At 36.4% G+C, this 26,059-nt stretch overlaps 1 protein-coding gene across 2 annotated transcripts in view; it reads right to left on the bottom strand.

The window, feature by feature from the left end:
* The window catches only part of STXBP5L (syntaxin binding protein 5L), a 209,973-nt gene that overhangs the window by 135,153 nt on the left and 48,761 nt on the right, over positions 1 to 26,059 (bottom strand). For both annotated transcript variants that reach the window (XM_075512032.1, XM_075512023.1), the window contains exon 3: positions 686 to 767. In XM_075512032.1, coding sequence (XP_075368147.1) covers positions 686 to 767 — 82 coding nt within the window. The remainder of the gene's footprint in view (positions 1 to 685; positions 768 to 26,059) is intronic.

Raw genomic sequence — 26,059 nt, forward strand, 5'->3', positions numbered from 1 at the left:
CTTGAAACTGTCAGAAGTGTTTCCTTATCTCATGGGAGAAAAGTAATTAAAACTGAACTATGACTAGGTTATAATTTGGCCAAGTTATGAGGTTCTAGAAAAAAACCCAAATCCTTATGCTCCAGAAAATCTTCTTGCCTATTACCATCTCCAGAGATCTTCTGCACAGAGTGAGCTATAATCTGTTACTGTTTCTTCATGTTGTCTAAACTTGATTTCAACAAACCATTTACAAAGACTAAGCATGCTGGCTTGATTGATAACCCCTGCAACTGCTTTTCCTTTCTTCAAGCAGTAGCACAGCCCCAACTATTGAGCTTTCAGCCAATAACCATCAATATCATTCCATAGAAAGATTTAGCTCATTTATTAATTTCTATTTGAAATAGGACTGTGCAGCATATCTAGTAATTTAATGGATTTTACATTTAGCTGCACACATTCATATATTGACTGCCTTTTGTTCAGTACTTTATAGTGATGTATATGAAGATAATACTTTTCCCTGTGTGCAGTCCCATAAATAGTCTTCTAAAAGGCTGTACAGTGAACGTCCTCTGGATGTACGCCACTTACTTGTTGGCACAATTTGTCAATGTGAAAAGTTCTATCACTCGATTACAATACATGAATTGACTTATTCAACTAAATTTATACAGAAGAATCTGAGTAAGTATGTCCTTACCTCATTGATTAAGAACTGGAGCTGCAGGACTGCAGCACCACTTTCATGTTGGCAGTAGCAATCAACACCAGGCCTGCCCAATCTGTTGCCATCAAAGTCAAGGATTCTAACATTCCTGTTATAACCAGAAGTAAAGAGGAAAAAAAAAGAACTACCAATTAAACTCTAATTAACCTTTAATTAACCTCAATTTTTCTTGCTTTCTGTAAAACAAACGAATTCATGTTGATTTTCCACTGTTCTAATTAAAGTACCAACATCATCAGGCTGAAACACGTGCAATTGTGAGTGATCTGTTCTTGCCTGTTTTTTTTGCCTGTGAAACAAAAGTACATGAATTAACACAAAAATTCAGCAGGATGCATCTTAAATTTCTTTTTACACATTATTGGTTCATATAACGCATGAATGTATCAGATTTTTGTACTTATCAAGACATTATAAAATTAATAATTTAGGACTAGGGTCAGTAACACAGTTCTGTAGCAGGCTTTCTTTTTTAAATCTGAGAAAATGCTTTTTAGAGTGAGTCATTTCACACTTACATAAAAGCTCACATGTAACTTGCTCTCTGTCTCATCAACACAAGTACAATACAGTGCCATGCAGAGTTACCCAAGTCTAGCTATGAATTACGTTCCCTAGTCCAATCCCCAGTCTGAGTGACACAACATTTACACTGCTTCTGTCAACCTAGCTAGTTCACTTGGAATCAACATCAACACGCTGCTTTGCAACAATATCTTGTTGTCCAGATATATCATGAATGTAGCTGCCTATTTGTTCTCTTTGGGTCTTTTTCTCTGCATGCTGAATTGCCATCTCCCTAACTTAGATGATGGCCGTTCCCATCTGAGTCAGAGACTTTAACAAGAAACTGCTGTTCCAGAAAATTACTGAAGATAAAAAGTAAAACAAAAGAAGAGAGAAATACGAAATATATTAAGAACTGTGTTGTATGAAACAGGTGAAAAACCTCCATATGTATTCAAAATATCAAGATTATGATCAGAAACAAGATTTTATAACATAAAGCCCTATCTACTTGTTATATATGATCATATTAGCACATTGTAAAATCCTGAACAAAAATGCCAACTGTCCACCTATACTGCAGGCAAATGTCAGAATTTTTACTTCCCCTTTCACAAGTGAAGAGACTTGCAGTAAACTATTCTAAAATTGGTCTCAGGGAAGTAAAGTCCACAGATTAGCAAATTTGAGGGTTAAAACTTTAAAGTATTAAGTAATTACTTTTCCAGTTGTTAAACAAGCAGTTTAATGGAGATCACTGACCTTGAGAGACCTGAGCTCTACTCGTGACTTTGCCAACTGGTCTACTGGATAACCCTAGGGGAAAAAAAAGTATCTTTTCTTCCCCGTGCCTTCATTTCCCTATATGTAAGCTGGAGATAGGGTTTTACAAAAGAATACAATATGTCCTTTGACAGTGATCTCGGTGTACTGGTATCTGCAGATGGAAAGCTGTGTATAAAACATCATAACTACATTATAGCACAGCAAGGTAGGAAAAAAACTAAGTAACTCTATTTGCCACTTGTTCCCAAACTGTAGTCCTGAATACAATCATAACCAATAAAATAATAAAAAACTGTGCATCATTTAAACAACCTATTTAAAATGGACAATAAAGATATATGGTAGTCTAGGATATATCTTAAGGGTTGATGGTAATCCTTTGGTCCATTTTGAATGACTGCTCTGTGGCACTCTTTTTTTATATTGTTCCCCACTACTTGTTGTAAGGTGAGAGGAAGCAAGACCAACCAACCAACCAAACCAGCCCACTGGGGATTTCAAACTGAGTGGAAGTTTTAACAGATAAGTGTTTTCCCTTTAGCTTGAGCTTTATATTCAGTATAAATACATGGCCCTAGCTAACGACTGTCCTTAATGAAAATTACACTAGTAATGCCCTGATTAAGTGGCTGCCACCCTCCAGCATCAGTATCACGCTAAGTCAGTTTTCTAGGAAACATCCTAACAAAGTAGATTATTTCATTCAGCATATCCCAAACAAACAAATCACTCTCCAATAATTCACATTCATTTGCATGAGATCACCCTGAAATACTTCACAAATTACTAAAATAAGAGAGAAATTGTGCCGTCTGCTTCAGTCTGGCCAATTGCCCTGAAGTAAGGACCGATGCTTAAATAGCAGCATTATCACTGACTGATGGTGGTTTTCAAACATTCTGGGAGCTGCGGTGAGGTCCTTCCAGCAGAAGGAGCTGAAGAGATATGATGACTTGGCACATGTTCTTGGCACTTTAGCCCATCTTCTGCAAATTCTGTGCTTTGTTGCCAAGCATGGAGGAGTACAACCTTATCTCATCAAATCTTTTCATACCAGTGTACTCTACCAGGACATACAGCAGAAGTAGCTACAGCACAGGCTTTGGACTGAATTTATTCTTTTACTTTTGCTTTTTATTAAATAATGACTCTGCTATCAGCGAGAGTGGAGTATCTGTGAAGATATTAAAAGGGACGACTAATACAGATACATCTGAATACCTCAAAGTAGACATCATGGGTTTCAAGGATCAAAGCCAGTCACTATCTTCTCTCTCTTATCAGAATGTTGGATCTTCCACAGGCCTTCACAGACATGCCAGATTATCCCAATTTATACATAAAAGGGAAAAAGATGAAAACTAAGTCTGGATGTCTGTTGGGATCCAGAGTGAAACAAGTAGAATCAGAATTATGTGCATCAAGCAGCGGAAGTGTGACAGTAGTAACATTCTAACAGAGAAATGTTCTTTCTGAAAACAACATTTAATCCTGGTTTTAAGATCTGTATGTGTGAAATAGGGTATTTTGCTCTGTATTCACTTGTATACAACAGTTTTTCATAGAGTATTTCAACATCCTGTTATTCCAAAACTTATCATTATTTTGGGGAAAAAAAACCCCAACAGTTAGGATACCTAATTTTAACTACTTGAATTCGGCTTCCAAGATGCAGTCTTCCATGACAACATAACACATTATTAACAAAGAATTTACACTCTCATGTCTTGGGCAATTCCATCACAAGTTGAAGAAAATTTCCATTTCCCAATATGACAACCTGATTCAGATTTTCTCTCCAAATCCTTTTGGTCACTTGTATAAAGATCAGTTAGTATTTATGTGATATTCTCATGTCATATCCATACTCACTATATCTTGAATGCCTGATGTCAGAGCACATGCATATGTGGCTGTTACATACATAGGAGAGGTATCAATGGGCAAAGCTTCTCATAAGCATGATCTATGACTGAACTTTCCACAGCATCCCACAACTTTCTTGTTCCATGACTCATTTTTAATATATGATACATACAGATCTGATATCTCTCATTCTTCTCAGAGGTTAGTAGCAATGGAATCCAAAGAATTGAAAGTCTTGTGTGTTCTCTGAGAACCAAAAGTGCAGATACTTTAGAACTGACTCCTGGAGTTGAGAACACTGTTACCTGCAGCAGGTATTTAACTTCTTAGGACCAGAATGTCCAGAGGTAAGACATGTTTTTCTTCATTAAGATGGGTGATTCTTTAGTAGTATCAGATCCAAGTGTTCAGATGAAATCTTTTTGCAATAACAAGGACTACAGTCTGATTCGTTCCTCCTTGCAAGGCAGAGGAACTGAAGACATGGTATCATAAAGGACATCCTGCCAAGGTATGCCAAGCAGCTAACAAATACTCCCTGTCAAAGTAAAAACTGTTAAATTACATATGGCACCTTTTTCAAAACCAAAACTCCTCTATAGAAGAAAATGACACCAAGCTATGTAAATAAGCAACTCTAATTTTTTTCGACTACTTAACTAACAAACTATGCACAGAAATTAACACTGAAGTAAGGGGTTATAGTTATTAAGCAGAAACCATGGTCTCATATCCACCATTTTATTAAAGGACACACATAGAAATGGGCAACTCCCATTTATAGCCTCTTCTTTAAAACATTTGGGAATTGTGGGGTGCTGCAGAAGTACCACTGCTGCTTGAACGAGTCCTGTCATCTGATCTACACTGGCTGGTACATATTTGAGTAGGAATATGCAGCACCCTAAGAGCAGATGCTTGTGGGCTGGTGTTACTCCATTATATAAACCAACAGTAAAATTGATTTAGCGTGTAACTTGAATATAGGACAGCTTTTTCTTGCAGAAGACCTATTCCACTGAGTCGAGTGATTTATCAGTTTAAAAAGCACCAACATATTTAACTAAATAATTAAGTAATAGAATGGTTGAAGGATTCAACCACACCAGTAACCAACTAAAACAACCAAAAGGTTCGTCAGGTGTGTCTGTGTCACAGGATGGATTTTGTCAAAAGATAACAATTATGAAAACATCACCTTCATCACCTAGATTTACAGTTCTGAACACAGCTACTTTCAGTTCCTGGAATACATAGTTTTACAGTTTCTTTGTGGAATTTCTGTAAGTCTCACATACATTAATTTTCTGTCTACTAAGGAGAGTGCACATTCTGGTACAAATAAAAGCCACGGTCCTAGATTTTGTACTTCAAATGGGCTTCAAACTGAGTTTTTCTTCTCTTCCCATGAGATATTTTATCTTCATTTAAACATTTGAAACAGCAAAGAATCCATGATTTCTGAAGTATATTGCTGCAGTGTTTAGTTATCCTATTAAGAACGTCATGCTATATGTAGAATCAATACATTTAGCTTCAGTTTCAAGCGTTTGGGTCTCATTATGCCTTTCTATGCTACATTAAATAACTTTCTACTAGCAGAAATTTCCTGCTTTGAAACTGTGATCAAGCTGTATCTTATCCATCTTCTGCATAAATAAAAACAAAAAACCCTGAGCTCCTTTATTCTCACATCACACAGCAGTTTTGTTAGCTCTTGAATAGTCCTTATGGTTTTTTTCTACATATTTTAGAATTTGTTCTCAACTTCTTTCAAGTGTCAAACCAAGAGCCACACATCATCTTGATAATGGTTTCTTCAATACAATGTAAAAACATATATGGCATTTTATTATTCCTTAAATTCAATACAGTTTTTTTAATACGTGTGTGTGACACCTCTTACCTTAGCAAATCAGGAGATCATGTTGTTTATGGTTTTTGAGACTTCTCCATTGCTTTGCAAAAAATAAGCGCCCCTCTACCAGGTTTCATTCTGTTAACTACATGTAGTTGAGCTCACTGAATTCCTTAAAAAGAACATACAACCTAACCCTAGCTTTATGGTCTTATATTTGCTGTGGATTCACTGGACACTGCTTCATTAAACAGTAACTCTAAGTGCTTTTTGTTTTAAACACAGAAGGATTCAGTTTTATGAGCTTCATTATGTCTTGAGTTCATTCAGCTGTTTAAATAAAGAGCTCTTTTTTTTCCCCCTCCACTATGAGAAGGTGAAATACTGCTGTGCTTGGCTGCTCTCTTAGGATGCTAAATGTGATGTGCTTTATAAATACAGACAAACTATTTTTGTACCAATAAGCATGAGCTTTTGGTCTACAATGACCTTTGCCTTGTTTATTTTTCTTGACATAGATTTCCCTGTTGCTGCATGCAAATTACATAAGAGTCAATCTCAGGAACAGTTAAATATCCATTATGATATATTACAGGCTGAAAAATTTGCTTTCGGCAACTTTGATTTCTTCCAGATTAAAGCATTTATAGATAGCTTGTATTTAATGGCAAGTCTATATATGTAGACTACAGTTGGATAGCTGAATGAATGGTGTGAAAAATATGACCGTTTATTCAAGTAAAATGCAAATTCACATCAACACTATTCACAATTTTTTGATTCCTATGAATTTAGAAATTATTTTATTTCCCAAAATATCTACAGATACCATAAGCATTACCAACACTCATAGGGCTATATATTTTCATCTCTTTGTGAGACTACCTTCCAAGATCTTTGTCATTTTGGGAATCATCTGTTCCAGAAACAGAATACAAATACAATCACCATGTGATTGAACTCAATCAACCCTAAACCTGAAATAGCAAACTGTGAAAAGCAGATACTCAGAGGTATCTCTAGCAGTGTTTCGCAAATAACATGTAGGTGAATAATTTCATATTCCCTTTGTGGAATATCAATAATTTTCAATTTCCATTTGTGTATGCATATATATATATACACACACACACCAATAATAATAAACAGAAACCACCTGGCTCTAAACCTCCAAAAGAGAAGCCATTTAGTTACCAGTCTGTGAAAGCGCCACATTGCCAGGCAGCCACCCTGAAAGCTCTATATGTTGAGGTTGTTACTACTTCTTGCAGTTACTTGTTACTTGTTACTTCTTGCAGTAGTAACAAGCAACATTAAGTGTCTGCATTTACAGTGGGCTTCCTCTTTTTTTTCAGGTAGTCATAAACCTCAGCAAGCTCACGGACATGTACAGATAAAAACAAGAAAGGCAACAATGAGTGAAAACTGAAATCTGTAGAAGTGAGTGAAAAGTGTATTGATTATATTCACAGGAGCTGTTGTTTCAGAGAAATTTACAAATGCAGACACAAGTTTAGTGAAAGGCATGACAAGTATGGGACTAGAAGGAGGAGCATATCTGTAAAGCTTGTTTACAAATACATCTGGTAAAAAGCTACAGAAAGAATAAGCTGGGAGAGAATAATACTCTTGTCCTAACATACACTGGAGGTTACCGAAAACTAAACTGAGCCACAAATGAGAGGGCTGTGTATTTTGGGACATCCTAAAGCCAGAAAGTCACTTTAACATAACCAAGAGCCTGTACAACAACATATAGAGATATAGATAAAAAAATTGATAACACAACTGCATTTTATTCAATTTACTGCCTCTTAAGAGGACTATGTAAATTATATAATTTGCTAGCCATCTGTATGCACTGAGCACAGATGGTAGTCTAACATTCTCTTACAAAAGGAATCATACAGGTAGCTTTAACTCAGCCATTTTTAATTTCTTTTTTTCTCAGCCTTCAGATATTAATATTTAACACAGTATTTGCTACACGTATACCTGTACACCCAGAACACATATAACACATGCAGGTTACTGCATGTGCAGTTACTGATAACAAATGCAACCGTCTACAATGATTTTATACTAAAACCCACTGCATTTAAAAATAAAGCGCGAAATGTTGTGTTCGTATTTGTGTTATCCCTGCTTGTACACTCTACCACCAAATTTATTGATAACAGGTTTAGAGAAGGTTTTAGGAAGTTTTGTTTGTGCTCTTCAAGCAAAACATGGAAGACTATAAATAAACTCTACATAAGATCAAAACTTAAGACTTCCTGTATTTTTCTACAGCACAGATTTCTTTAAGTGGTCATTGAATTTTAGCAATTTGTGACAGTAATCACAAGGTGCTGATTTTCTTCATAGCTGCCAGTTACAAAGAACAACTGGTGACAACAGAAGATAGAATGAAAAGTGATCACATAATAAGTCTTTATAAAAAAGGTCAAAAGACCTGTCAAACTAAATGTATCTAAAAATGACATTTTCCCAAATATTAATTCCTCCTGTAGTTGCTATAGAAAAGTTATATAACTAAAATAATATATTAATCTTTCATCAATGTCATGACAGAGCTTGAGAATACACATTGCACTTTCTCTTTTAAACAGAGACAGCGATTAACCATTACTGGAAATCTTTAAAACAAGACTGCATGTTTTCCCAAATGCTACTTCCAGACCCAACCACTGGACTAGGAATAAAGTGATGAAGGTCCTACGGCCAATTCTGTAGTCTGTAGGAGATGAGAACAGATGATTAAATAATGTTCCCTTGTTATCTGAAAATGTTTCACTATCTATTTTGGCTAATACAGATAGGGGGAAGAAAATCTTCTTTGTTCAGTAGTGTTAGAATAATTAACAGTTGCCCTGATTACTTCTGGCTAATTCTTCATGCCAGGTACTTCACAGCAATGAGTCCCACACAACTATAGTTCCATGTTTCATAAGCACTTATGGAGTTTTAAGACAAGCTCTGCTGTGCACACTGTTGTCTTACTCCCAATTTGGTCAAAGCAGAAGCAATCAGCAATTAGGAGCACATATATAACTACTTAATATGGGCCATTTTGTGCTCAGTCCTGCAATAAGAATGTCCTGGATTTTACTCTTATCAGGTGCTAAGATCCCCTCAAACCTACTTTGCTTAGGCTTATCAACAAATCAACACAGAACTGAAACAAAGAATAAAACATTTCTACTGAAATGGTGAGATAATTCCATACTTCTCAAAAAAATTATGGGCATCTTAACAATGAGGCATTCAAAAGGAAGTCTTTTAAGCACAAAATAAATGCTTTCTATAATAAACCTGTTTTCTTTCAAAGTTAAATTCACAATTACATGCAGAACCTAATAAATCAACCTGCTAAAACAAAAAAAAATCCCAGAATTACTTTTAAGAAATTTAGTCCCTGAAAATCTCCAGACCACTAGCTATCAAGACAGTTAATTGGTTATGAAAGTGAGGTGATTGTCCAATAACAGATCGTTAGTAGAGCTTGTATTCTGATTCACATATTTACTGTAAGAACTCAACTTTATAAATCAAATTAAATCATCATTCTGTTAAGTTTTCTGATTATACTGGAATAAGCAGCAAGGTATACTGTGCAAATATAACCCTGAGGCACTGAAGTAAAAGTGGACTGTTTGATGATGCCCAGTGATGATACATTTTCAGTCTTATCCAGTAATATGTCAGAAAATTTCCCTGCATAACATCACAGAACACTTTTGTTTAACTGAGAGATCTAAGTATAATTATTTATATCCTTAAAGAGATATATTATGCAAGGGCACTTTAGTCAGAAAAAAATGCACTAATACACAGGTACTAATGGGTTGAGAAAGACAGTACTTGATCTTGACTCAGGCTTTGTAAGTGATAAGTGGCTTAGAGGTTCATTCGCTTTGATTGATTGAACATTTCCATTGTTCCAAGGAATGTGCTCTATAACATCAATATGCCAAAAGAAATACTTACTTTAAAAGACTTTCATTCAGGCATTTCAGTGTTTATCCAATTACAAGATAATACAGATGCTGAGGTCATACACCACATTCTTTTTAGGCAGAGCAGTGCTGCCTAAAATATTAAATAATTTTATTACTTAACAGGAAACTGCTCACAGCTTGTTAGTCAGTCTATGAGCAATTCCTCAAATTCATTAACTGCATCAGCTCTATTATTATCTGTTTAGTATTGGATGATTCCAGGAGGTCTCTGGTACAACACAGAAAATACGTCACTTTCAAAAACTTATTAAAAGGAGGTTCAATATGTTAAATTAGGCAGTAATTTCATTCCTGCCCCAGAAAAACAGACAAATGATATCTTTATAAATCTCAGTTAAGCTGTATTAATACTCAGCAATTTTGCGAATCAATATACTTATTTTTGACGCTTAATAAAGAGAGATGTTAATCTAGAATTTCATTTGTTAAGCAAGAATAGATGTGTAAAACACACAGGAACTCACATGCTATCAATAGAAGTAAAAACTGGCAATGAAGCTATTCAAGTTTGAATAAATAAAATTTGAAAAAAAGAAGAATTTAATTTAAGAAAATTTAATTTAGAGTTTGACAACATTTCAATGAACTATCCAGTGGGGGTTTTTTCTTAGGTTTAGCTCAATATAAATGATACTATAAATCACAGAATCATAGAATCATTTAGGTTGGAAAAGACCTTTAAGATCATCAAGTCCAACTGTTAACCTAACACTGCCAAGTCCACCACTAAACCATGTCCTTAAGCACCACATCTACACATCCTTTAAATACCTTCAGGGGTGGTGACTCAGCCACTTCCCTGGACAGCCTGTTCCAATGCTTGACAACCCTTTTGGTGAAGAAATTTTTCCTAAGATCCAATTGCAACTTGAGGCCATTTCCTCTTGTCCTATGGCTTGTTACTTGGCAGAAGAGACAGACACCCACCTTGCTACAACCTCCTTTCAGGTAGTTGTAGAGAGCGAGAAGGTCTCCCCTGAGCCTCCTTTTCTAACGGAGGCTAAACAAGCCCAGTTCCCTCAACTGCTAGTCATAAGACTTGTTCTCCAGACCCTTCACTAGCTTCATTGCCCTTCTCTGGACACGCTCCAGCACCTCAATGTCTCTCTTGTAGTGAGGGGCCCAAAACTGAACACAGTATTCGAGGTGTGGCCTTACCAGTGCTGAGTACAGGGGGACAATCACTTCCCTAGTCCTGCTGGCCACACTATTGCTGATACAAGCCAGGATGCTGTTGGCCTTCTTGGCCACCTGGGCACACTGCTGGCTCATATTCAGCTGGCTCTTGACCAACACTCCCAGGTCCTTTTCTGCCGGGCAGCTTTCCAGCCACTCTTCCCCAAGCCTGTAGCATTGCATGGGGTTGTTGTGACCCACGTGCAGGGCCCAGCACTTAGCTTTGGTGAACCTCAATTGGACCTCAGCCCATCGATCCAGCCAAGGATCGATGTGCCTATGTTAAAAGGCATTCCAAATATCAGACAGTCAACCTTAAATAGTTTTGTCTTCCATTATTGTAAAACTTGTGGTTTTTTAAGAAAAGTTTTCAGCAACAAATTACATGGAAGAGGCATTACTTTTTAACTAGTGCAAGATATAGGTTAAATGTTATCTACATTTCATTACTCTTACAATCCTCCTGAGCCACATAATTATTCTATCAGGTTTTGAAATAAAGTACACTATAGACCACAGTTAATGAGCCCTTCCATTCAATTTACATGAAATAGGTAACTAGCAGCTGGTTAAAATGTATTTCAGGAAGCCCTTTTGGTGTAAATGAGTATGAACTATGATTTTGCCACTTTAAACAGACACTTGTAGATTGTGTTATACAAACTACGTTCATGTTTGATGCCAGCTGTATTAAGCATTTATGTTTTATTTGAATTAAAATTTATAATCACATTAGTTAACATGCATTAAAACATGAGTAAAGGTTTGAAAGCATAGTTGGTGAATACTGAATAACTTCCAAAGAGCATTTACATTTTAAGAAAAGACTGACTACTTCTGGGAATAAAACAGGATGTAGGAGAAATCTCTCAGGATCCCAGCTTTTCCATGCCAATTACTGAAAGTCGGCATGTTTCAGTGAAGCAGGACACTATTTCAGAATTTACCATACTAACACGGTACTATTTCAGAATAACCCAATTGTAGACAAGAATTCATTGGACAAGAATCAAAAGGAATCAAAACTACTTTTACACTTCCTTGGCAATCCAAATTAAAAAGACTGAGAGCTCTGCCTCCCTCCAAGGGATTATTCTTTACAGAATTTGAGAGAACTGAAACACTGCCATAGCTGACGCATAGCTCATGCTGAGGCTCTGCCAGGTAACCGACAGCAAGACGGTGCTAGTGGGGTTGGTGGCTTCCAATAATCCAAATCCCTGTCTACAGAATGAAGAGAGCCAGCAGAGACTGTTGAGGCTGGATGACTATCAATCCAGCCCTGTTTTACCATTGCTATAATCTTTGGCAAGATCTACAGGTTTTGTTATCTACTTCAGGAAGCAGATCTGCAGTAACAGCTGCAGATCCAGCACAGCACAATATGAAACACTGCCAGGGCCCTGGTCTCTACTCAAGACAATGAGAAAAATGCCTTAAAACCATCTAATTTGTGTTTCTGCAGTGTCATGTGAGGGAGGGAGCCTGCAGGGAAACAAACTGGGCAGAGGAAGCAAGACATGGTGTAAGCCATCCATACTGCCTACTGGAGGAGTCCCCATATTAATTTTAATTATTAAGCTAGGTTTCATCTAGGGAGAGACAGCTTTTACACTCTAAACAGAATCGTAAGAGCAATCTATCATACATGCAGCACGAGCAAAAGAGAAGAGAAACCTGGAACAAAACAGGGAGAAATCCAGCTTGACATTGTACGCATACATCAATTGTGTGAGCTTCTCCCCACATTGATTTTCAGAAGTTGGAGATACTACTTGCATAGCCATATTGAAGTTTTAGTATATAAACTGTAAGTAGGATGAGGAAAGGTGACCACTGACTGGTTAAAGTTTTTGACTCTCACTAATGTGAAAGTCAAAACAGAAATCTTCTTTGGGAGGTTAAACATGGAGATATACTGTTAGCTTTCATTTTGTTAAACCCTAACAGACATTACTGATCATTCAGTAACATAAAAACTATATCTATTCTATTCCATCCCACAAACATTAATCACAAAAATCACATTTCCTTAATCCTATATTGTCTGCAAGACTTGAAAAGCAGATTAAAATATAAAGAGCACCTCTGCACAGACACTGTTTCTGCACTTCTACATTCTTGATTTGTCTTTTTAGTAATGCAAATTTACTAATCTAAATGGGAAAAAATGTTTTATTTTTCCTAGCACTGTTGTTTCAAATTCAGCATAAAAACTAGCATCTAGATTAATTTTAAGGTAGATAAAAGAATATAAATACAAAAGGTTGATATGGAGCAAAGTCTAGGGGAAGAGAGATATTTTTCTCCATTTCACTTCAATGCACATAAGCATCACATCGCTTAGGAAGTCTGTCTAGGAAAACACTGGGGTGATTCTGAATTTGGAAACTGGACTGCCCACTTTCAATTGTCACTCCCCGCCCTGTGGCTTAATTTACCAAAACAAGCAGGAGATTTCCAATACCTGAAGCTCAAGAGTCTATCAACTTTCCAAAGGAATATATACTTATTAGAGAAGCCTTTGTGGGACAGGACCACAATATATTTGCTAAACCAGCTCAGAAAACTTAATCAGACTGGAAAAGACAAGTACATGCACACAAACACACTGGGATAGAGAGAAATGTTAAAAAGAGGTGGGGGAAATACGAAGATAGCAAGGAAAGAAGGATATAGCTGATCAGTGCTTGCAAGAGGCAGAAAAATGAGATAATTCCTACCAGAAAGTCACTGACTCAGCATAGGACAATCAAAACTTTGTAATGCAAAAAGTATTTGAAAATTAAGGAATGGCAGTGGAACAAAAAGTTTACTTTCTGACATACTCCAGACAAAAAAGGAAAAAAAAAAAGAAAAACCCTAAGCAGAAATAAAACCCCCAGTCTGTTCTCTTCAACGCAGACTTCTCATGTTGTGATTTTTACACTTTGGAAGGACTTGGAATCTTCAAAGAGTAGGTAAACAGATTCAGAGTTCAGGTTTGCACAAGGAGATGCCAGTATCTATAGAGAAAAAGCAGGAGCTGTACAAGAAGGTCATCTGAGAATACCGATGTATTAGAACAAGCATTGACAAGATGTACTCACAGCTACTGACAATGCTTGGAGGCTTTCTTGCCCAAATTTGCTGATGGATCTCTCTTAAAGATGAGATTTACTCACACCCTAATACGTGATAAAAATTTAAGGCCATAGCTTGGATAAAGTTACATAGTTTACATATTTTACATCATAACACTAATTTGTAGCATGAAAGCAGATTTTAAATCCCATTCACAAAGACATTTGTATTTCCCACAGCCTATTCTAATCTTCAGCATTTGTACTCATTGCACACCAATCATCTGACAGACTTATTATTAATGGTACTGTAAAATGATAGTGATAGCATCAAAATTAAGTGGTCCCTCTGACATCAAAAAAGAATATATCCAACAATATTTATCAAATAGCAATTAAAGTCTCTGAATGGTTTATCTACCTAACTCAAATATATACTATAGATTTCATACATTTTTATTTTGCAAATCAGTAAAACGTTAAAGTCTCAAAATTTAAAGTTGAGCTTTCTGTAGACAATAGAAAAGATTGTCTTCCACCTTTAGGAGGATTAATTTTTGCACCGGCAATCATAGCATGTTAGAATCAAGGGTTACAAGTCAAGCTATTCTTTTTCTTTACTACCTCATGACAGTAAATACTTGTAATATTCCTTCATTTCTTCTGAATTACAACTCTGCAATGAGGGTACATACAATCTACCTGCTGACTCCAACTAATGCAGTGATTTTGTTTCATCTGGAAAGTACAAGCACTTCTTCTGTTCATTGAATATACACATTGCACATTATTTCCCTGTTAGTGAATAGGATCCAGAAACAAAAATGTGGTAAGAAATTCATTTACAATGCTAAATTTAATATTTCCTCTGTTCTGGCTATTCTGCCCCATTACTACCACAGTCTACAGTGGCTGAAAGAGGAAAGTAGCTTTTGATACTTAGAGATTCATGAGGAAAGGTTTTGTTGCTGTTGTTGTTGTTCCTTGTGGTTTTGGGAAGGGATTGTTTTTAAGTAATACAGATAATACCCTAAATTTCTGCCAACTTCAAGATATTCATGCTTGTGGATGACCAATGCATTATGCATCCTGCTTTACCAACAGAGTCCAGGACAGTGATGCCAGCTTTAATACATCATACTGCAATGTTTTTAAAACCCTGTTTCCTGTAACAGACATTATCTTTGGATACAAAATACTCAGATGCTGGCCATACTTGTCCCATAATGATATCCCCAGCAATACTGTTCCTCTAGCACAATGCAGGTGCCACAGCTGGACCCTGGTTTCACTTCTCTGCAGTCTGCTGAAAAGAAATTGTTCAAATGAAGGAAATGGTGAAGAGCAAAGCTACTGTAACTGTTTACTAGCAAAGGCCTGCTAGAAATACAGGTGGCAAAGCACAAATCAGGGCAGCTCCTCCTTTGTTTTAAGCCTTGTTTGAGTCAAATACCACAAATTCCAAGCTCTGCACCAAGGCGCTTTGCATGTCAAAGTGTCCTGCATTAATTTAGGTATGTTTTGACATTTTTTTTGCAATACAGATTATGAAACCTGAACCAGATTCATACTTAATTTGCCAAGATTCTCTCACTTTTTCTAGTGCTGAATTTATTTCAGATCACTGTGTAACATATCATGTTATTATAAAAGGTATGAGTAGTCAATTATTGACTGTCTAACCAAAGCTCTTACATCCTTTCATCATTAGCTCTCTTCTCTTTCCAGCTCCAATTTTACAAATCATACTAGAATTGCTGGATTAGCATTAAAACAAACTGTAAGAAGAAAAAAACCAACACTAGACAACGTACTAAAAGAAAAGATTACTCTGGCTGATATTAAATTTTTAGAACTAAAATTCTCTGATAGTTAATGGAGAAAAAGCAAATTTTCTTGGTTATTGGAGCATGAAAATATCTAGTCTGACTGACCTCTTGTATTACCTCAATGAATAGAATACTGTTTGTTTAACAGAAGCCTGTCTTCCAGAAAGGCAACAAAGTGTAAGATTTCAAGAAATGAAGACCCTATCACTTTCCTTGCTAATTCATTTCAAAGACTAACTACACATATTTCTAAAAATATTAAGGCAATTTGTCAGACTTCAATTTCAAGCCACTAATACATTTCTCTGTTAGCTTAGAAAACCTTTTAAGTAGCCGTTTTATTCCTGTGAAAGGACATGTACGAAGCAGTAAAACCATAATTCAGTCTTCTTTTTAATAAACTACATCAGACTGAGATCCTCAAGTCTCTCATACTTCCAGCCAAATAATTTTTGTATCTCTCCTGTAAATCTATCAAGATTCCTACAGTTGTCTTTCACATTCACAAAAAGACAAGGCGAGCAAAAGAGAGGGAAAACAGTGAAAGCTTCCCTAATCAGCACTGCCTTCTCATTACAGAGCCCTTATCTAGATTTCACAGACTACTGATTTATATCTCCACTACAAGAAATACCTCAACCACCAGTGCAGAATTAAGCTAGTAATGTAGCGGTCAACTGTTAAACTTCAGGAGCACTCTCCTGTTGGTAAGGCAATTAACCAATTCTCTAAATAAGAACCCTTACATTAAGGTACAAAATCATAAATGGAGAGGTATATAATGTATTCATTTCTCAAGAAAATGAGGCATGCATTCTGCTTCTGCTGCTGCTTCTTTATCTAAATTACCAACTGCTTCATGAGAAGACAGCCTTGTCTCTGAAGATGAAGTAACCTACTGGTCTTTTTCTGCAGCCACTTAAGAGACATCTCCCAATATAGTCATCATTAAGTCCAGGGGCAGTGAGTATGCCCCAGATCAGAAAAGTAAATACAAACTCTTTCTCTTTGCACCTTCTTTTCAGTAAAGATTAGACTGAGCTGTGACGTGGCATAGCAGGTATGAAGTCTTCAGTATGTAAACCACAGCTGCTGCTACTCACAAAAGTACTGGAGCTTCTGGGATGGTTTGGGCTGCCACCTATAATTAGACTTGTGTGCTTCATAACCAGGAAGGCTGCCAGAAAAGTAATGGTCTGGAGCTAGTTGGTATAATCAAAGTCTCTGTTATTGTGCAGCAGGGAGAGAGAGACTGCCAGATAAATTTTTAGGACACTTTGGGAACATTTCTGTCAAGTAACAGATTTCCCAATGTTAATTTTTGCTGTCTCTTCCTCCTCTCCCCTGCCCTGGCTTCTAAAACAACATGTGATTTAAAAGACAGGTACACCTTATTAAATTACAGACTACTCTTGTGCACTCTGTGGTTCAAAATAGCAGTTACCTCAGCTGTCGGACTTCCATCATATTCAAAACTGGAATTCTAACTAGAGAACAATCCCAGTATAATCTCCAGACTGAAGGTAACAAAAAACATTTACCCAGACCTAAAACACATTCTCAGAGTATGTTCATTAGCTATAGGATTACTCTATTAGCTACAGATTTCTACTAAATTGTTTGATGGCATAATGCAAGGTATTGTATTCAACCTATAAAGCTTAGCTAATCTGAAAACTCATTAATGAAAATACTTTTAGCCTTATAGTGTAGTCAAGCACCAAGAAGAAGTTGAGGAATGTTTTCCTCAACTCTAAGAGCACCTCTCATTTTGAGGTTTAATCTTTATGTAGTTCATGAATGTGACTGTGGTTTAGAAGTTCTCTTTTTTTTCCTTATTACTGAGAAAGAAACAGACAAAACCCACAATTATTATTCTATCATTAGAGAACTACATAAAATTCCTTTTGTTTCAAAGAAAGCACCTAAATCTTTAAAAATAAACATTTTGCTATACACTAAAAAATAAATATCTCCCAAGCACAACAGCGCTATTTTTCAAGAAGTGAGACATTAGTAACCATTAACAACTGTGACTGGTCTTTCATTAGACACTGAGTTCTCACCTAGTGCTGCTAATTCCCTGGCTTTCACTAGGAAATTAAGATAACATATAAAATAACAGAGAAATAATTTCTTGGACTTCGGACAAAATGCTTTTGATTCTCTAACTATATAAGCTGCATTATAAAAAAAAGAATCTGATTAAAATTTCAGATGGACAAAAAATAACACAGATCACATCAGGTAAGCAACAGCATATAAGATCTGCCCGATATTTTGAAATTAGAGTATTTTCTGTAGTCCTTCTAATTATCATCACCCCTCATATAGCATGAAAGCATGTATGTATTCTGCAAGTTAATGTCATTTGATTGTTGACCAGCACAAACACAGCATTCAGAAGAGACTGAAAAACATTTTTCACAGTATATATTTCAGTTGGCTGCTTCTTTTTAAAAAAAAGGTGCATGGTGATCAAGAAAGATCATTTTTTCAGAGTAAAACACTCTTAACCCAATAACTAGTCCTTGTAATAACTTATGAAAAAGTACATTTGAAATGACACGGGTAGGAAACCTTGTCACCTCACACTTAAATTAGTTCTCCAAGGTCTGATGTCTGATACAGAATCTGATACAGAATCTGTTCCAGGTGTGTATAACAAAAAGGTCACCAAAGCAGAAATTGACACAATCTGTGAGGACTCTTCTTGGTGACACATACTGCTGGACTAAGAGATTAATTTGTTTAAAAGTCTGAAACTGTAGGGAACTCAGGACAAGCCTGAAGACAATTTTGTAATCATGAAAGATAAGGAAGAGCAGGAGTTCTTCCGATCCTTCGGGCCATATTTGCCTTTAGGAAGAAGAAAAGGGAACAGAAGGAGGTAGCCACTGAGTAGGAAGAGAAGATTTATTAAACCATGCAAAGCTACCCTAAGACTGCAGAAAAGAAAGGCTTACATTTATGGAAAGCACAAAGCACTGCTTCAGACATTTCTCCAGAGTGGAAGGAGAGAACACAAAATAGTCTTGCCTCTGTTCTTCCTGCAAATTTCCCATCCTGAACACAGGAGAAGCATTGCCCCTTGACCCCGTCATGATCACACATTACAGTAGAACCGCCTACTCCTTTCCTCCCAAGCAGGCAAGCCCCAGAGCTCCCCAAGGGCTCAGAATTGCTGACATTAGCTCTTCTCAGGGCACAAACCAAAACAAGGGAAAGGAAGAAAACTCAGATCCCTTGGGAGTGAGGCAGCTCCAAATAAAAGTTAACAAGAAGAAACCTCCACCCTGTACACCTGCAAAGTAGGCACATTAACCCTATACAGTTCGTCTTTGGTACCTACAAAAGCTCTCTTCTTTGTCATCCATCAGAGCCACCTGTGCACCAAGCTCCTGGGAATGCTGTCTCCCACTCCCTACTCTTCCTCCCCTGCAGCTGGAAACTTCCCCTGGCTGAGAGGACTCAGCAGCATACCAGGGACACAACCTTCCCCCTAGGGATCCAGCCAGCAAGGAAAGTAGATCCAGCACAAGCTAAATGGAAGAACTCTCTTTCAGCTGTCCAATACAACCATTTACCAAAACACAACCAAGCAAGCAAAAGTGATGCCATCTATTACAATTACATCTGTTGGCTTAGGAATAAAAAGATGTCTCTTAGGCATTTCTGGTGCAACAGAATCAAAAGAGCAAGTGAACTACAGCATTCTGCTGGGGAAGATAAGACGACCAACTAAAGGGCGGTGGCATTGTTGTTTTACTCCAAGAGGCCTCTATTGAACTGTGCTCCCACAATGCTCTAAAATTTGAGCTGAATAGTTTGGGGATAGTACAGTTCCAAGTACTGCAAGTCCATGTGCACTGTACCTCCTAGTGCAGCAAGATGACCTGCCTATTGCTACAACGATTTGCTGTGTTGCTGTCAGTCAGTACTTTCCCTATGAGGCTATAAAAGAGAAGCAAAAGATACTTTTGTGACAAAAAACCTGCTCCAAATTCTGACCTGCTGATGCAGACTAAGTCTTCATGAGTCTATTTCTCTTGCACCTATACAAGGTCTCAGCACGTTTTGCACACTGAATAGAAGCTGTAATTAACAGAAGTGATATGGGGAACAGACCTCACCTACACTGTTCTTGGCAAATTTGTCAATGATTAATGTGCTCCCATGAGGAGGAAGACCATACTATGCCCATGCTATGCCTGTTGGCTGGATATACTTACCTCACACGTTACGTGTGCCTATACCTGTGGGGGACTCCACAGTTACTGTTATCCAAAACACATATGGGACTTCTTAGAAATTTGTAATTTTTGTGATTTGGGATCTGGAAAAAACTTGGGGAAGCATTTGGGATATTTTTTATATTTTCAGTTATGTCATACAATAAGTCTTTCCAACAGTTATTTTTATTGTCACATGATATTTGTATGGTATCGCACTATTCCCATGATTAATAGGCTATTTTAAAAAATGTATCGGCTGTATAGCAATTTATTATTTTTGGTTGGCTTTAATAAAATGTGATGCAGTAAAGCTCTGCAGACAGCTGTACATAATTCCATCACTACAATATCTGGGATATATAAATATGCGTAAAAGCATGCTATACATTGTTAACATACTATTTTGATATCTTTATTTTATTTCATAGGCTCAGAAAGAAACAGATTGACTAAATATACTTACCCTCAAAGAACACCTCAGTTATTTTATATTACTAAAAACTAGGATTTTTTTCTGACCTCCATATTTTGAGGTTTTTTTTTCAACTGGCTGAGTTTTTTCCAGAAAGTTATCTTCTACCCTTCACAAGTTATGTATCTGGAGGCAAAACAAGAGATTTCATCAAATTCTACAGATAACTATTTAATTTGAATTGCCCTTACATACATATAGCTTTCAATCTATTAAACCATCTGTCTTACTCTATATGCAGAACACTATTGGTCATTAGAGCTTATATATATATACACACATATAAATACAATACACATATAAATAAAATACATACATACACTTATATGTGTATAATGTGTATATATGTTAGAACCTCCAATTTTCAGTGATAAATAATTTTTGGCCAGATTCCTATGAAAGGCTGAACTCTCATTCCCCTTGAGGCATCTGTGAGGTACCCAAAATCAGTAGAACAAGGTCTGACACGTGAAAACTATACATAGTATGTTACATAAACAAGGTAGTAAAACCAGCAATATTTTGAAAATTCAAGATTATTTTACTAAAAGATATGTAAATCTATAAAAGGAAAATACAGTGGTTTATTGCTACATATCAGTTGTGATCTTTTATAGTTCAGTCTACAGTAATAATTTATAAGTTAATTAGTTATAAATTTTACATGGTTGCTACTATTGCTATTTGTACTGTAAAATGTGGGTTATCTTGTAATTTATATAAACACAGAAAATATTCATGTGGTTCTGTAACTGAATAAATACTACTTATTAAAATAGCAAAGGCTATAATTTATCTTTCACTATCAACTTGTAATTCCTTTTTATTTCAGAGTTTCAGTAAAATAGTTCTAGTAAAATGCTTATTTCTTCAGAATGAAAAAGTGATAATTAAACAGGAGTTATTCTTACATTGTGTGAAAACTCCCATGGATTCCTAAACGGGAAGTGGAAAGACTGCAGTAGAGAAAAGAGGAAAACAGAGTATCCAGACATTTGCAGCCCACAGAACAAAGTAAGGTAACATAATGAGCAAAGCAACAGAAAATAGTCTAGTTTCACTTTATGCCTAGCCTCCCTAAAGACATTAGCCCTACTAACTACGAAATAGTCAATCTGTAGTATCTTTCCACAGCTCTAGGCCTAAGTCTGAGAGAATTCTGCTGATCATGACCCTTTCTTAATCCAGCTCCAAAAATCATGTACTAATGTGTATGAAGGGGTTATCTTTTCAGAACTGTTAAAACAGTGTTGTATATCAACATAAACTGATTTTAAAAAATATTTAAAATCCATGAACTACACAGATATCTTTGAGTTGTTAATGAAAAATATCTTTCACTTCATCCTGTTTAAGGACATTAGTGTCCAGTCTGGACATTAGTCTCCAATCTGAAGAATGCAGCATTGATAAAATAAATATACAATACTTCCTTTCTTTATGAGGCACACATCAAAAATCTCCAGTTAACTGTGAAAGGTACCACACCCAGACCACCCTTCATTTCTCCTAGCCGTTGGTTGTACCACAGCACCTGCATGCTCCATTCTTCAGCCATAAGCCCATACACTGCCAAAATTAGAGCTCTCACTGCACACTCCCCACTTTCTGGTCCTGTTCTATGTAAGAGGCTCATCCTCTTTTGTCAGACATGGTGCCATGCACCGTGACTCCCTACACGAGTCCCATGTAAACAGAGCTGATAAGCTGAGACCTCATATGCTAACTTGCTCCTCCAAAACAGGTAGTCAACTCTAGACCCTACACCTTCCCATTTCATGTTCTCATGATTACTGTTCAGAAGATGTTTCTTCTACAGTTCTAGAAAACAAAACTAAAAGCCACCAAGCCTGGGAAAAAGTCTCCAGGTAAGCAAACCAAACTCAACTTGTTCACTGCTGCATTTGTCACATAGTCACTGTCTGCTCAACAAGTGAAGACACTGCCTCAGTCACAGGGAAAGTGATTCTTTTGTAGAGGACAAATGAAGACCATGGAACATTTAAAGCTTTCAAAGAGCTTAAGTGAGGCTGCATGATGCATAATGCTTGTACAGGCAATCTCCAGAGACATAAAGTTTACCTTGAAATATGTCAATGTCACTCCCAATGATTGCAGAAACTGTAGAAATCCCTAATATGTTCTTTCACTGTGTTTCATCTGACTCACCCTGCAGTAAGTTTTCAGTGCTGCTTCTCCACTCTTCAGATGCAGTAGTCACTGGATTTTTCAGAGACCACTTTCAAAGCTCTGGAGACTCAGTATTTAACTAGCAGAATCCATATTATGAAACTGACTCTACAGTGCTGATATGGCCACCTCCCAATATGAACTACGAACTCAGTAATGGGTGGGGAAACCAATAATGTAAATTCTGGTAAGAGCTGGACTGCACAAAATACTGAGAAAATGCAAGAAACTTCCTTAAAAAAAAAAGCCAAAACCCAGAAAGATTAGGGATAACATGAAAGCAGACTGCAGCACTCTATGTAGTCAGTGTGCATGCATTTGCCTGAACCAGTGAAAAGCAGAGTGACCAGAATGCTAACCAAAGAACCTAGAAAAGAAGAAAGAAAGATACTTCAACCTGGAGAACAGTCAGGGACAAACAATACCCGGTTTATGAAATTCTATTTCTGAACTACTGAACCTCCATGTCAGGCTGATATGTACATATATGTTGCTAGCATATAGAAGAATTTCACAGTAAAATCCTTCCATTTACATCCTTGAGACCTTGGAAACAAGATGCAAGTACAAAGAGAAGACACTAGAAAATCCTCAAGGAGGACAAGGAAGTCAAAAGACTTCTAAGGAATCCATGGATGCACAATAGTTCATTTATCAGAATCTAGCAAACATTGTCTATTCATCTTTTTTTTCCCTCTTGTGACATGTGGAGGCAATAACGATGAAAAACTAAGCTGTGTAGATAGCCTGAAGAAAACAAAGTAAATATTGCCCTGGTTCTGGTTTTCAGATCCCACCCCATAAACTAACACAAGCTTTGAAGGAAGGTCATCTCACTTTATATCTCCTTAATTCCTTTTCAATTGCTGCCAAATCCTAGGAATAAAAAAAAACCCTTGGGATTACATATATATACCTATACCTATAGCTATACATACACAAATATACATATACACACTTACAGATATATGTAAATATAAATATATATATAAAAAAATAAAAATTCAACTGACAGAATATGACTGCTATACTGGAAATCTGCACTTTTCCTAAACCTTACGTTGTTCATATTATTTGGTTCAGCACTCAGAATTGGCCTCTTGAACTCAGTGAAATAAAACAGAAGCAACAATTTCTGCAGAAATCCCAGCTCAGCTGGCAGCTGAAAGGACAATATTTACTGAGCCACCTCTAATAACAACCTCGCTCTAAGTTAGCAGCCTTTTTCTCAACCACTTTCTCTTTTTAGCAGTCAGCATGACCTTTGGTCACAAGAGGAACCAGATCAATAGTATCAACATGAACTGACCCTTGCTGAAACATTTATTTCTTTTTTGTCCTTTGCTAAGCCAAGAAAGCAAGAATTGCCCCAACTCTCAAATTATAAGCCTAAAATTATACACCTCAAGTTATGTGCCTAGACAATTTAAAAAGTAATCTGATTTTTTAGAGCTAAACAAGCTCACTTTGTCTACTGATCTAAGAATTTCTGTAGTCAGAAACTGTGTGTACTCAGTTTTTGCAGCAATAATTGTTTATAGACCAAATCATCTCTACATGACACATTGTTATAACTTTCACAGTTTGTAAAATTAAAAACCTGAGTGTATGTAAGGTAACAGGAATCCAAGTTTGCTGAATTTAATCCTAATCCACATTTATTATTTGGTCGTCCTATTGATGCACACAGCAAAAATGTGTCAAATTCTTATTCAAGTAAAATGTCCGAAAGTTACCAAAGTAGAATGGTTTTTTTTATTGTTTAACTTGGTAAGCAAAGATATCACGAACAATGCTGACTATACTGATGCTAGACATAAGTTTCTAATGCCTAATTGCATATGCCATGCATGTAGGAGAGAAAAATGCATTAAAGTATGCATCAACTAATTAATGTATTAAAGTAGTAAAACCACACACATAGATAAAGTAAGATTTTTATTATAAATGGCTACACAGAAAAGTAGTACATCTTTATATGCAAGGTTGTAGGAGAATATATTTTATGTAATTTTTCAAATTGTACACAGCCAAGATATTCTTTGTAAGATAAAAAAAAGGTAGAACTCAGAGAAAACAGATCAAGAGACTTTAAAAAGTCATCTAGTCCACCCTCTTATCCTGTATTGGTCTAACTGATGTCCAAAAATCATTAATTGGAATTCTTTGACTTCCTTACAAAACCTTTAAGTGATAAAAATGAAAGTTCCTGCCACTTACTTTCTTTGGACATCAGTCCACTTCCCATTTTTTCTCCATTTGAAGCAGTAAAGAAATAAAGAAACTATTCAAAAGCGGCAGCTTAATTTTCTAGACTTTCAAGGTTCTGGAAACTTATAAAGGATCTTCCTTTTCCATGTTACCACCTCTTTTTCTCTAACAGAAAGTTACCAGTTTTGTCCCACTAATACTGCAGCGTCCCACTTGTGTGGTGTATAACGTTAGCACTGGTGAGAGTATCTGCTGTGTACTCACCATGGTGATGTGAATACCTGGATATAAGTGGAAACATTGTCTATAGACCCATTTCTGTTGCTGGTGTGCTAAAGGATTCAGCATTACAACACTACTGTAGGCAGACATTTTAAGACCCAACAATCCTACCTTTGAGGCAGGGTAATTACATTTGGTCAACAAAGAATAGGACTGTGAAGCATAAGGAAATTATAAGAACAAATCAAAGGAAGAAAGGAGATGAGAATTCAGGCCTTCTTGATTTCTAGTTTATTAAGGAAAGCAGCAGAGGGCAGACTGTTCTACAGATTTTGGGATTCCTGAAATGTTGTGTTTTGAGAGCTCATTCTAATAATATCAATGAGTTAACCTAAACAGATCAAACAAACTAATAAAATCTATGCATTTTTCCTCTAGAAAGAGCAGCAATTAAGGCAAACTCTGCATGAGCTTTTTAAGAAGCCTGCCAAAATTCTGCTCATTTTCATTCCTCAGCTATTTAATAATTCAGGCAGTACACTGCAGTCAAAATGCTCATTTGCCATTTCTGCATTTATATAAAGTGTTAGTCAGGGTTTTTTAATCATGTTGCCTATCTTTGGAATTGTCATTGCCCTTTCTCATTTCGCTACTTTGAGGAGAAAGACCAGTGATAATTGGTGACAGTGACAATTTCATGCCTTGAAAATAAACATGCAATGCTACCTCTACATTTTGTAAAACTGTGAGAATATCCACTTTACATTTCATCCACATACCTTTCCAAAATGATAATTTATCCTCACACTCCAGTGAGGTGAAGCTACTTCTAAATAGCTCTGCTAGTTCTATTCTGTTATTGTTTCCATTTGAATGTGGTTTTTTTTTCCTCTCCTTCTTTTAGGGTATCA

The sequence above is a fragment of the Mycteria americana genome, chromosome 1, assembly GCF_035582795.1.
Source record: "Mycteria americana isolate JAX WOST 10 ecotype Jacksonville Zoo and Gardens chromosome 1, USCA_MyAme_1.0, whole genome shotgun sequence".
Taxonomy (NCBI): domain Eukaryota; kingdom Metazoa; phylum Chordata; class Aves; order Ciconiiformes; family Ciconiidae; genus Mycteria; species Mycteria americana.